The sequence below is a fragment of the Tasmannia lanceolata genome, unplaced genomic scaffold, assembly GCF_043159265.1.
Source record: "Tasmannia lanceolata isolate RefF3 unplaced genomic scaffold, GAP_Taslan_0.1 ptg000006l, whole genome shotgun sequence".
Taxonomy (NCBI): Eukaryota; Viridiplantae; Streptophyta; class Magnoliopsida; order Canellales; family Winteraceae; genus Tasmannia; species Tasmannia lanceolata.
In genome coordinates this window covers 10,182,266-10,195,557 of record NW_027518683.1, presented here as the reverse complement: position 1 = coordinate 10,195,557, position 13,292 = coordinate 10,182,266, and the positions used below count along the sequence as shown (strand labels likewise).

The window sequence follows — 13,292 nt, the reverse complement described above, 5'->3', positions numbered from 1 at the left end:
CGTGCAGGCAGAAGTCCCGTGGCTTCCTCCTATGACATTCTGCGAGCACATCTCCACCTGATATCCTTAATCGCCTATTGATCCCGTGGTCATGCTTAATCAGGTTAAAAGAATTAGCCTAAAAAGAAATCCAAGAAAGTGCCAAGATTTAACACAGTGCCTTGATAGGTGATCAAACCTCTCCCAAAATGTTAGCCTCATCGATTTAAGGTTTCTAATGATACCGCCCTAGAATTAAAATTAGTGAAAAGTGGACAGGATAATGTCAGGATAAACTTAGGGAGAAGATATTTTCACCCCCTGCATTACGCCCTTATAACATGATTTTGACGTCCAGTTGCGCACTTTTCACGTCAAATCATGTTATAAGGGGAGCGCGCGCATAATGCAGAGGGAGTGAAAATATCATCTCCCTAAACTTATCCAAGCAAGATAGTCAACCTCACGAACAGTGTATCCAAGGATTTCTATCCCAAGGATCCTCTCGATCCACTTTTGACACAGCCACAAAAAAATAAAACGTCAAAAAGTTGCCCCAGGTGGTGGGGGATATTCATCTCTCAACTTTCACGTGAAAAATGTTCCCTTGTCTACGTAACTATTGCGTAGATGTGTGACCTTAGTCTTAGTTAGTGTATATAAGATCTGACCATTGGATCAAGTGTGTTAGAGTAGGAGATTAAGGAGTTAGGATTAGGATTAAGATGATCTTCTTCAGATCTTTTCTATCACTTCCAATGTTTATCTCCAAGTGCTTTATATAAGCACATGTTGGTGTTAATGGAAGAAAAGTGAAATTCATAGAAATCTATGTAATTATATAGGCTTGATTAGCTGCATGTTCTTTGTTTTCTTACTAAATCACTGCCAAAAGTTTGCTGTATGTGAAAACTTATTTGGGATTTGGTGGCCATGTGATCTATGACAGCCACACATGTTACTCTTTTGGCAGAGGTTGTCTTATTCAATTAATTCATCTGACATGGCTGTCTTCACTTGCAAAAGAGCTGCCGAAATGGCTAGCGACTTGTTCTTTGTTTTCTTACCAAGCCACTTCTAAAAGTTTGCTGTATGTGAAGTTCTTACTTATTTTGAATAAGATAGATATCAAACTAGAGGGTGTCTTTCTATGCGCATTTTTTAATGCTCGTAGTTTCTAAAACAACAGTTTTGAGGAATTGATTGTGGATGGAGAGAAATGGAAACAAATAAATAAATGCAAGGATCTTTTTCTGTAATTTGATTGTGTTGGGGTTCTACACAAAAACAAATAGTCCCACGTCGGATAAGTGAAATGGATGGGGATGTGTTAAAAGGGAATGAGCACGCTCCCTCTAATGACTAGCTTTTAGGGGTGAGTTCTACCCGGTTAGATTCCCTGCAAATTGGATGCAACGCAGATAGTCCCAAACATTTTTGGGAAGGAAATGATATTTACACCCTCTTGTTTCAATGATGGCACTCCTCCCTAAAGTTGACACTTTAATTAATATTTAAAATTGTCTAAAGTTATGCTGCCACCGTAAAAAGGGAAAATTCTCAAAAAAATTGTGAGTTTTATCTAAAAATCTCAAAAAAGGGTAGAGTTGGCTAATTTCTCGAAAAGAGGTGAAACGCATCCCAAGGAGTGTTTTAGGACAAAAAATGCCCTTATGTTGCCTTTCCCTCCAAGAAAGTAAGCAACAAATCCCAATGCATTTCACCTACTAATTTGACTTTTTTACCTTCTTCTTCCCACGCAAAATCAAACTCCATTGGCTGTTGTAAAAATCCCAAACGAAATTCCATTGCAGAGAGGTGAAACTCCCCTCTCCTAAAATGTAGATTTTATTGCATCTTTTATTTTTCTTTGGCTTTCAAACCTAAGCCTCTCAAGTAGGTCTATTGTGATACATTTGCATACATTTAACATGTTCCTTACACTGCTATGGTGTATTGTCATCATCCTGTTGCAAGTGAGAGCAGCCACACAGGCTCGTTTTCAGCAGGTTTTGTCTTCATTCATGAGGTGGCTGCTCTCATCACATGCAACAGGCCATCCACGAAATGCCTGTGTGGAACGATTATTTGCAGTAATATTTTTTAGCTATCTTATCGATTTATTGGTATTGAAGGAGGGTATATACCAAATTACCAATGTACCAATATGAAAAATGCTAAAATGTGGTGGTAGTTAAGCAGGCTTCCTCCTTAATTATACACTCTTTGTGCTTCACTTGTGCCGAGTCTATGTGATCGAATCCATTAATTAGTCCGATCGGCAACCACAATTCAGTCCAACGTCATATGGCTCATCTCATCATGTTATAGAAGATCAATTGAACATGCATGTCCCTATCTTGGACCCCTAGAATTGATCGCCACAGCTAATCTTGACAGTACTATCTCACCCACTGTTCTCTTTTGACATTATTAGCCAATGCATCACAAAATTTTAAACAGTACCCACCAAATATAAATAAATAAACAGTGTAGGAAAACAATTTTTGTTGATTTTGAGAAACAGTGCACCACCTTTTTTCATTGATGGAAACCAGGGTCCCACCATTGAAATAATGGGAAAGGCATGTGTTTTTGCTTTGCATTGCTTGGCTTCCTTCCACTTCCACATTTGTCTTTCTTTTCTGAAGGGGGGTCCGTTTTAAAGGGTTTTCTTTTTCGGACGGGAAATGATACCCCCAACCTAACGGTTTCTGTGAGAATGGTTCACTGCATGACGATAAATTCACCACCTTTAACCATTTTTTTGCCTTTAAAACTTAACTCATAACGTTTGGGAGGGGGGGGGGGGGGGGGGGGGGGGGGGGAGGGGATGGGATTTTATCCGTTAGAGGGGGGGAATATCATTCCCCTTTCAGAAAAGTTTTCCTCTTCCTGAAATTTCCTACAAGGCCTAAGTGGTAAGTTAGTAGGTCACACCATTAAATTACTTTGATGAACACCAGCAATCGTGCCTCCTCAGTGCATTGACATGACTGATCTCCACTCTGCGTGTTCTGACAAAAATGTCCATCTCGTTATGCAATGATATCACCCATGACCTCATTATGTCAGCACACACATAACCACATAAAAATCTATCTATTCTTTCACTTCATTTCCACCGTTTCTCCATTTCATCAAACACATTTCATCAAACAGATATCACTTAAAACAGATATCACTTAGGTGTTATGAACCCAAATTGATTGATCTTCTCAGAGGGAAGATCAGCCTCTCCACCCGCTTCGAGAGAAGAGTCAGTCCTCAAAATACAATTTTTATTTTGAAAAAGACTAGTTGCATGTTATGTATAGAAAACCCACTTGACCACTTCACCAAAAGCTCCAACCCAAGCCAATCTATAACCCTAATCATAGATCAATGCAAGCCAAAGCAAATTCTAAGGTGGCAGCATTAAGATTTTTTTAATATTAATTCGGTGGGTCATAGTTCTTTAGGATTTACTATATCCCAACTAGAGAAGTGTGAAATGAAGAGAGGACTGTAGGGCTGCAAATGAGCCGAGATGAGCCGAGCTTTGGGGTGTTCGGGCTCGGCTCATTTGGTTTTTATGAAGGCTCGTGTTCGGTTCGGCTCGGCTCGTTTAGTTTTTGAAAAAAGCTTGGCTTGGCTCGGCTCATGAAATATCCGAGAAAGCTCGGCTCGGCTCAACTCGTTAAGTGGAACGAACCGAGCTTAAGCTCGGCTCGGCTCAAGAATGTTAAAAACATACAATTGTGAGATTTGAACCCAAGACCCTTTTGATAAACAACCCACATTCTTTTATTTTATATATAAAAAACAAACATAATCCAAGCTTTAAAGCTCGGCTCGTTTATGAACCGAGCCTAAAAAGCTCGCAAGCTTTTCCAAGCCGAACTATACAAAGCTCAAGTTTGGCTCGTTTATTTGGCGAGCCTAATTTTTGGGCTCGGATTCGGCTCGTTTAGTAAACGAACGAGCCCAAACCGAGCTTTTACCGAGCCGAACCCAAACATGTTCCCGAGCCGGCTCGGTTCATTTGCAGCCCTAGAGAGGAGTACCATCATTGAAACCAGGGGGGTGTAAATGCTAGTTACTATCAGCATTGCATCCAATCAAATCACAGAAAAAGATCCTTGCATTTATTTATCCGTCTCATTGATTTCCTCAAAAATGTTGTTTGTAAAGAAATTTCAAGCATTGTTTATAAAATTCACATCAAGGACACCCTTTAGTTCTCGATCTACCTATTAAAATAATGTTTGTGATAGAACAAGTTTGATTCACTAATGCACCGGTAGAGGATCCAACCTTAGACTAAGCTCACAAGGCAGTTGGCTGTTGATAGCTTGTTGAGAAAACCTTAGATAGAGGGGAGTGCAGATATCACCTGTTTATTCAAAACTTTAGGGCCAAAAGTTTCTGTTGATTTTCCAAACCAACCAAACTGTACCTTAATGTGATTCATCCTGCCAGCTAAGAGGGAAAAAACTGCCTCACTAGTGTCCTTGAAAATAGGCAAAAATAGGCATTGCTCACATGCCATGGATGTGTACTAAAAAGGAACAGATGGGTCAGCCCACATACAGTAAGAGAAAAAAAATGGAACAATAAAAGCGTAGGACTAGACACCAAACATCCCAGTGCCAAATGAGATGCAGCAAAAAAAAAAAAAAAAAATTGAAAGTGAAATGAGATGCAGTAAATTATTATTATATCATTTGCTCAAAAACCACACCAACAAAAAAGTCTTGTCTGAAATCAATCTCAACATGAGTCTGAATGGATAATTGCATCCAAATTTCACACTCCTCCACCCAAAGCAGAAGGTGGAGAAGTAAATGAGCCAACCAATCTATAGATTAGAGAGGACCAGGAAAAGTTCCATTGTCTCGCTGCTCATTCCATCTCTCAACCTGTGGCAATTGGAAGAAAACAACGGCTTAAATGGAAATATATCGACAAAACCTGAAAATGAACCCTTTAATTACTAGTAGATTATAATTGCAAGAAATTAAGACGAGAAAAAAAGTATGTGGTCCGGTACTTGAGCACCTTGAGCAAGCTGTGAGACAGGATCTAAATCACTAGCCCAAAAAACACAAGCATCATCATAGACAATCAGAAAACCTTTTAACACTTTCTTCATATGAGACTACCAAATAAAGAATAGTGCATCAGTATCAGAAACAGTTACAAAAAGAGAGAGTACATGCAAGACTAGGTTCTGGTTAGTCGATTCTAGCTTTCTGCTATTAATGATCACTTAATCCAGAGAACGTTCACTAATAGTTGATGATCATGCAATCGTGACATGTAGCCTCCTAGCCTAGGTTACTTGTATACTTCTGCTTTATGGACTTTTGTTATGCCAATATTTGTGTGCACTTGGACACTCCACAGGGCATTACACTCCAGGACATGTATGGGTAAAATGCCTCAGTAACGCCATCAAAAGTGCCACTTATTCAATGCTTAATGGGGCATCCTAACATACTTATTCAGACGTCGCATTGTTGTCCTAGCAAATGCATTTGAGGAATCAACCTCCACTAATAGTTTACCGGAGAAGATGTTATGAAAAACCCAGAAACTGATAAGAACAGCTTGAGACAGCTTCATTATAATGTCTCATTATACCAATTTACAAGCATGCTTGCACGTGTGCAAGCATGCACACGCACATCTCTCCCTCCCTCCCTCCCTCCCTCCCGGAGATGTTATGAAAAACCTACTGGTAAGAAAAGCTTGAGACGGCTTCATTACAATCTCTGATTATACCAATTTACAAGCATGCGCACGCCAATGCACGCACATCCCACCCTCCCCCTCTCTATCTCTCTATCTTTTCCGTCTCTGTCTGTAACTCACTAGAGGATCGGAAACAAAGAGAAGATGTGTACAAACGAGATATCCAGCAACAAGAAGGAAAAGGATTGAATAGAGGGTACGTGGGGTGGGGGGATTTGCTAGGGACTATCTCATAAGGCATTTCGCGGACCGGCTGTTGCATGAGGGAGCAACCACATATCATTTAATTCATCTGAGGTGGCTAGTCTCTCTCATGCAACAGCCGGTCCGCGAAATGCCTTATGCGATGGTCCCTAGCAAATCCCCCCCCCCCCCCCCCCCCCCCCCCCCCCCCCCCACACACACACACACATATATATGAGAGAGAGAGAGAGAAGTTATCTACACGGTTTCTACACACTTGTGTAGATAAGTTATCTACACACTAGCTTAAAAACCAGTGGAGGCCCACATTGTTTGGGTGATCCAAACCATTCATTTTTAAGGCCCTCACATAGATAGGGTGTCCACAAAAAATCAGATCCATAGGATCATCCTAACGATTCGAACTGTGGAGGCAAAAAATGGACTAATTGGTGAAGGTTTAAAGACGTCCATTTTACCTCCACAAATCGTAGGGTTGGGATGATCCTATGGATCTGATTTTTTGAGGACACCCTATCTATGTGAGGGCCTTTAACATGAATGGCTTGGATCACCCAAACAATGTGGCCCCTGTATTTTAAGCTAGTGTGCAGATAAGTTATCTACACGTGTGTAGGAACCGTTCTCTCTCTCTCTCTCTCTCTCTCTCTCTCTCTCTCTCTCTATATATATATATATATATATATATATATATATATATATATATATATGAGAAAAGGGTTCCTGACTTCCTGCGCTCGAGAGCAGATAGCTTATCTAAGCTCGAGTGCTGGAAACAGGGGGGAGGGGGCATTGGGGGGGTGATCCAAACCATTCATTTGGAAGGCCCCATCATGGATGGGGGGCCTACCAAAAATCAGCTCTATTGGATCACCATAGGGTGTCCATTTGTGGGGCCAAAAATGGACAGATACTGTTTGTCCACAAATCTGTCCATTTTTTGCCCCACAAATGGACACCCTAAGGTGATCCAATGGAGCTGATTTTTGGTAGACACCCTATGCATGAAAGGGCCAATCAAATGAATGCTTTGGATCCCATCAAAAATGTGGCCCCACCCTGTTTCTGTGCTCGAGCGCAGATAAGCTTATCTGCGCTCGAGCGCAAAAACCATTTCCTATATATATATATATATATATATATATATATATATATATATATATATGAGAGAACATTTCCTACACACTTGTGTAGGTAAGTTACCTACACACTACCTTAAAATACAGTGGGGGCCCACATTGTTTGGGTGATCCAAACCATTCATTTGAATGATCCTCACATAGATAGGGTGTCCACAAAAAATCAGATCCATAGGATCATCCTAACCATTCAAACTATGGAGGCAAAAAATGGACTAATTTGTGAAGGTTTATACACGTCCATTTTACCTCCACAAATCGTAGGGTTGGGATGATCCTATGGATCTGATTTTTTGTGGACACCCTATCTATGTGAGGATCATTCAAATGAATTGTTTGGATCACCCAAACAATGTGGGCCCCCACTGTATTTTAAGGTAGTGTGTAGGTAACTTACCTACACAAGTGTGTAGGAAATGTTCTCTCTCTCTCTCTCTCTCTCTCTCTCTCTCTCTCTCTCTCTCTCTCTCTCTCTCTCTATATATATATATATATATATATATATATATATATATATATATATATATAGGAAATGTGCTCGAATGTGTTTCTGTGCTCAAACGTGTTTAAAAACTCGTTGAGACGACAAGGAACTTGCCCGAGTCGACAAGGATTTTTCTGGGCCGTGTTCAACGTTGCACCACATCCGCATTCCGCATTTTGCCCTACGGAGTCAATAAAAACACCATTGACTCTCCCGAGTTATAACCACGCCAACCGCATTCTTGGCCGCGTCCGCGCCAAGTCGACAAGGATTCTTCTTGGCCGCGTTCCGCATCCCATCCGCGTTTTTAAACACTGATATATATATATATATATATATATATATATATATATATGAGAAAACGGTTCCTACACATGTGTAGAGAGTTCTCTACACACTAGCTTAAAATACAGTGGGGGCTCACATTGTTTGGGTATTCCAAGCCATCCATTTTAAAGGCCCTCACATAGATAGGGTGTCTACAAAAAATTAGATCCATATGATCATCCCAACCCTACGATCTGTGGAGGTAAAATGGATGTCTTTAAACCTTCACAAATTAGTCCATTTTTTGCCTCCACAGTTCGAATGGTTAGGATGATCCTATGGATCTGATTTTTTGTGGACACCCTATCTATGTGAGGGCCTTAAAAATGAATGGTTTGGATCACCCAAATAATGTGGCCCCCACTGTATTTTAAGCTAGTGTGTAGATAACTTATTTACACATATGTGTAGGAACCGTTTTCTCTCTCTCTCTCTCTCTCTCTCTCTCTCTCTCTATATATATATATATATATATATATATATATATATATATATATATATATATATATATATATATATATATAGAGAGAGAGAGAGAGAGAGAGGAATGTGTTCGTGTGCTTGAGCTCTAACATCAAATGGTGCGCTTGCGTGCACCAATCACATGGGTCCCACAATTTCTGTGAGGATTCAAACCATTCATTTGCAAGGCCCTATCATAGATAGGGTGTGTACCACAAATCAGCTCCATTGAATCATCCTAACCCCTCCAAAAGTGGAGGGCAAAAATGGGCAGATTTGTAGTCTGTCCATTTTGACCTCCACAAATGGATGGGTTAGGATGATCCTATGGAGCTGATTTTTTGTATACACCCTATCTATGTAAGGGCCTTTCAAATGAATGCTTTGGATCATCCTAACAATGTGGGCCACATGGGTTTGAGAGCTCAAGCGCACCATTTGATTGGAACGCTCAAGCTCACAATCCTTTTCCTCATATATATATGGTGTGTGTGTGTGTGTGTGTGTGTGTGTGTAGAGACAGAGACAAAGACAGAGACAGAGACAGACCCACACACCAAGCTTGCCTTCAGTTTGAGTAAAACCACACTTTGAGTATAACCACACCGACAGGTCTGCTCGGCTCAGTTTTCAGTTGAGAAGTGTGTGACCTTTTTCCATTTTTCTTCTCTAAGAAGCCAGATGAAAGCAAATTGGGTCGAGTTCTCTAGTGAAACAACACTTGTGATCAAAGGAAACACAACCATCATGCTTGCAATCCATCTCTAATAAAAAAATTATGGATAGGAGAGCTTGGCCTAACGGCAGTTCAAAAACCAACAAGAAAGAAAAGCAAGAGAGAGAGAGAGAGAGATAGAGAGAGAAAGATAGAGAGAGAAGCAAAAAATGAGCACAGCATTGGATCTCACCCATTCGCCTGGGCAGAGAGAACGATAGTACTTCGCAAATTTATGGCATTCACTTTCATCGTCTTTTGCTGCCATACATCTGCATTCGTAATTGAATTCCTTGTCAATTATTCAGTTCCATCACAAATTCTTGGCAAATAAGATCAAATCATTATCTTAAGGGATTTCCTAGGCAATTTCGTGGACAGCCATTCCTTAGTTCACTTTTGCAGGAGAGAACAGTCATCTCAGATAAATTAAATGAATCAGGCAAAATTTGCCAAAAAAGTGAGCCTGTGTGGCCGTTCACTCCTGCAAAAGTGAGCCACAAAATGGCTTTCTGCAAAATTGCCTAGCAAATACCTAATTTGAAGGATCAGCATAAAGTTACAATACATGTACCCACGCAAGATGAACAAATTGTACCTGTGATACTCAATGTAGCGAGTAAAACAATGTCTGGTTTGGTTTGTCGTGGGGAAACGGAAATCAGCTGGGGCTGTTTTTATTTCAATCTAGTAGACAAACCCATGAAAACACCCCAAAAAAAAAATTGTGTGAGCTCCTACACACTCAAGAAACAATGAAATCCTACGAAGTAGAATGTGATGTTTGCAGAAAAGGCTCAAGCATAAGATTTGGAATTTGAATGTTAGAAACAATAGAATCAATGAAGTATCTACTTGTTAAGGACACTACAGATTATCCAACAATGCCATGGATTACAGGGAAGTAATAAGTAGTAACACACCCTGATCATACGCTAAAAAGTGACTGTGGAGTTCTTTCAGGTCCCCCACCGCCTGTCAGCTAAAAGAATAAATCCACGAAAATAATCGGATACCTGCCTAAGGTCCTAATGACATCTCACCTACTCAAAGAATAATTCATCCATTCAAGAAAGTAAATGAAAAACGCAAGTGCTAGTAGCATGTGTAATGTCGTGATCTTATACAAAACAGGAAAGAAAATGATTTTTAGTATTAACACCAGTCGCAAGTTTTTAGCAGTGAAACAACAAACAAATTTGCAAGTAGCAATATAATTTGTGACTGTTTACCATTAAGGCCACAAGATTTAGATTTGGATTTCTCACATTTGCAGTTGAGATTTGGAACTGGAAAAAAATCCGATTTGCAGATCTGTTCTGCAAGAAATTAATTGGAAATCAATATTTGTGGCAACTGCCTTCTCCTCGACCTTGCTGCTGACATCCCTCCCTCCCTCTCTCTATCTCGTACAACACAAATCCAAATCCAAATACAAAAACATGAGGTATCCAAACGTAGCCTAAATGTCTTCTGGATAATAGATATAACAGCTTTCTGGTTAAATGCAAATTAAGCATCAATAGAAAATCAGAGAATCTACTGATCCACCAAAGAAAAATTTCTTTATCAACCCCCAAAATTTGAACAAAAAATTCTCTATCCCCCCCCCCCCCCCCCCCCCCGCCCCCCCGCGGCGTGGCCACATGTCTTTAGAAATCACTGCCACTTAACCGGTTGCCATCAGGACACAATTCGAGGATGCGACTGTCAATGGGAGATTTTTATTTTATTTTTTTTGAAAATTGAATGTCAATGAGAAAATTGACACCACAGATTTCTAGCAATCTAGCCAAATGCAAGTCAATCTTCAATGTAGAACCTATGTCCTTACTCATCCCCCAAACACCACGTACTAGTCTTTCCTGATATGATCATACGAATATTAGATTATTAGGGAATAAGTAGAACAACTTACCCTATTTCACCATCCAAGTGTTCTACCATCGTAAAAACCCATCAAGTAGTCCAACAGATGCCCCTATCTCCGCTACGCCTGCCCCCACCAAAAGCACGCAAAGATCGTTATCAGAAACCGAAGCCCTGAAACCAGTTTGCCACTACCATGAGACGGACGGGAGTTCCAGGTGCCGTGGTCGCAAGGAGCTTGAAAGAAATGCAAATTGGGACCTTTAACAGCCAAACAGTAGGGACCCAATGCACCCAGTTCAAGTATAACATAATCATTGGAATAAATGATCAAAACTAAGACTAGGAAAAGAACTCATCAAAAGACATTAAAAGACTCAGCCATGTCTTTGGCTCAGCCATGTCAATCATTGATCCTCGAGAGTTGAACGAGTCAATGACTTCCCCTCCCAGTAGATTTTATGCATATGAGAGAGATTTAAATTTCCTTCACTTCCATTCTTAGAAGAAAAAAAGGAGGGAGATATTGGCAAAATACTAGAAGGGAGATAAAAGAGAATCGCCATTTCATCTCAGAAAATAGTTCAATTTAACCTACTAAAAATTCTCCCTCAATCTCCTTCAATTCCTTTGCCACATCCTTCTTGATAGTAAGAGCTATAAAATTTGCACTTAGATTCTTTCAAACTGCACCCTCGTGAAATTTCTTGAAGTTTGCAAATACATCCTCCTTAAAGAGTGGAAAACAGCCACACAAAATATCCCTTCCCCAATTGTATATCTCATTTCATCTCAAAAGACACTTTAATTTCTTCCACTAAAAATTCTCCCTCAATCTCCGCACAGCTCCAATAATCTATATTATATAAGTCTATACCATTCGAACTTGGTTCATTTCTCATGCTTGTTGGGCAAATGAGACAATTTAATAGGTTACAACCGCAGGATCTTTCAATTTCACGTCACCCACCATCAAGCTTTTGATTTGGATATGCATTCGCAATAGTGTGGGAGAAAGATGTATTCTTATCACCTCTTTTAAGCTAACAATTGCTCGTTCTCACCACTTGATTTCTTCTAGCATTGTTCTTTCCTTTGATGTTCATTCTCATTTAGAATTGCATACTCCTTCCCTATCAATCAATTTTAGCTTGGCCGACACTGACACTGAGAGACGAAAGCTAGGGGAGAAAGGGGGTGGCGGCTCACAGCCATGAGCAAATGTGTGTGTGTGTGTGTGTGTGTGTGTGTGTGTGTGTGTGTGTGTGTGAGAGAGAGAGAGAGAGAGAGAGAGAGAGAGAGAGAGAGAGAGAAATGGCTTTCTGTGAAATTGCCTAACAAATCCCATAAAAAATCCTTTCTGTGAAATTGCCTAACAAATCCCATAAAAATCCCACCCCTCTCTCCGTTCTACGATGATTTCTTCAACATTAGCTGATTTCCCCAAAACCCTAATTTCTAAATTAAAGAACATACGATTTCTAGATTTCTTCGAAACAGGCTGAATAAGAATTCCACGCCTCTCTAGGTTCGACGATGAATTAGAAAATAAACAGATTTCTAACATAAGATCAAGGACAGAAATCCAGAAAAAAAATAAGATGTGGAAGAGGAAAGAGACAGATATATGGATCGAAATAAAAGAAGAAAAAAAAAGAGCTATGGAGATTTTGTCTTTGTGTGGCCATACCTCCGCCATTTGCAGAACGATCAAGAGAGGAACTTCTTGAAAAGCAAGAGGAGAGAACGCATTCTAAGGAAGAAAAACTATGAGAGGCTTTTAGTTATATAGAGTCGGAAATGCAGGGCTTCTTGGCTTTTTCTTCCTTTGAAGGTTAATATTGCCACCCCCTGTTTTTAAGCGGACACACTTTTTCCTTTGAAGTTTGATATTACCACCTCTTGTTTTTAATCGGAAACACACCCCCTATTTAACTCATCTCATCTCAGGTGGGTGGAATACTGGAATCTCATGCAACTACCGTTCTGCCAACTGCCTTTTGGGATTGTCCCTAGCAAAATCTCCTAGATTATACGGTATGAAACCTTTTTTCTTTCTTTCTTTGTTTTTTTTGGACGTAGGATGTGGTAGGACTAGTCCCTATGGATACACGCAACGACCCCCTCACCACGGGTATCAGGTAAGTCGGGGGCGGGATTCCAACGCTCGTCAGTAGGGAGCAAACCCATGACTTTATGCCCAAGAGCCAACGCCTCGGTGGGTTAACGGTATGACACCTGGATTGTACATTTTTCAGGATTGTGAAATCCATGCTTTAGCTTATAAAATCCATGCATCCAATTCCAAACACATCTCTTTGAATATCTGTCTCTATAGGCTTTTTCCAATCTGTTTAGTGGTTCTATGTATCTCTCG

At 40.2% G+C, this 13,292-nt stretch overlaps 1 protein-coding gene across 1 annotated transcript; it reads right to left on the bottom strand.

The window, feature by feature from the left end:
- Positions 1-4,644: 4,644 nt before the first annotated feature.
- On the bottom strand, positions 4,645-12,752 carry LOC143879631 (cytochrome c oxidase subunit 6b-2-like). The gene is made up of 4 exons (XM_077382113.1): positions 12,606-12,752; positions 9,645-9,733; positions 9,240-9,318; positions 4,645-4,880 (listed from the first exon to the last, which is right to left on the bottom strand). The coding sequence occupies exons 1-4, from the start codon at positions 12,612-12,614 to the stop codon at positions 4,827-4,829; spliced, it is 231 nt and encodes a 76-aa protein (XP_077238228.1). The 5' UTR covers positions 12,615-12,752; the 3' UTR covers positions 4,645-4,826.
- Positions 12,753-13,292: the final 540 nt, after the last annotated feature.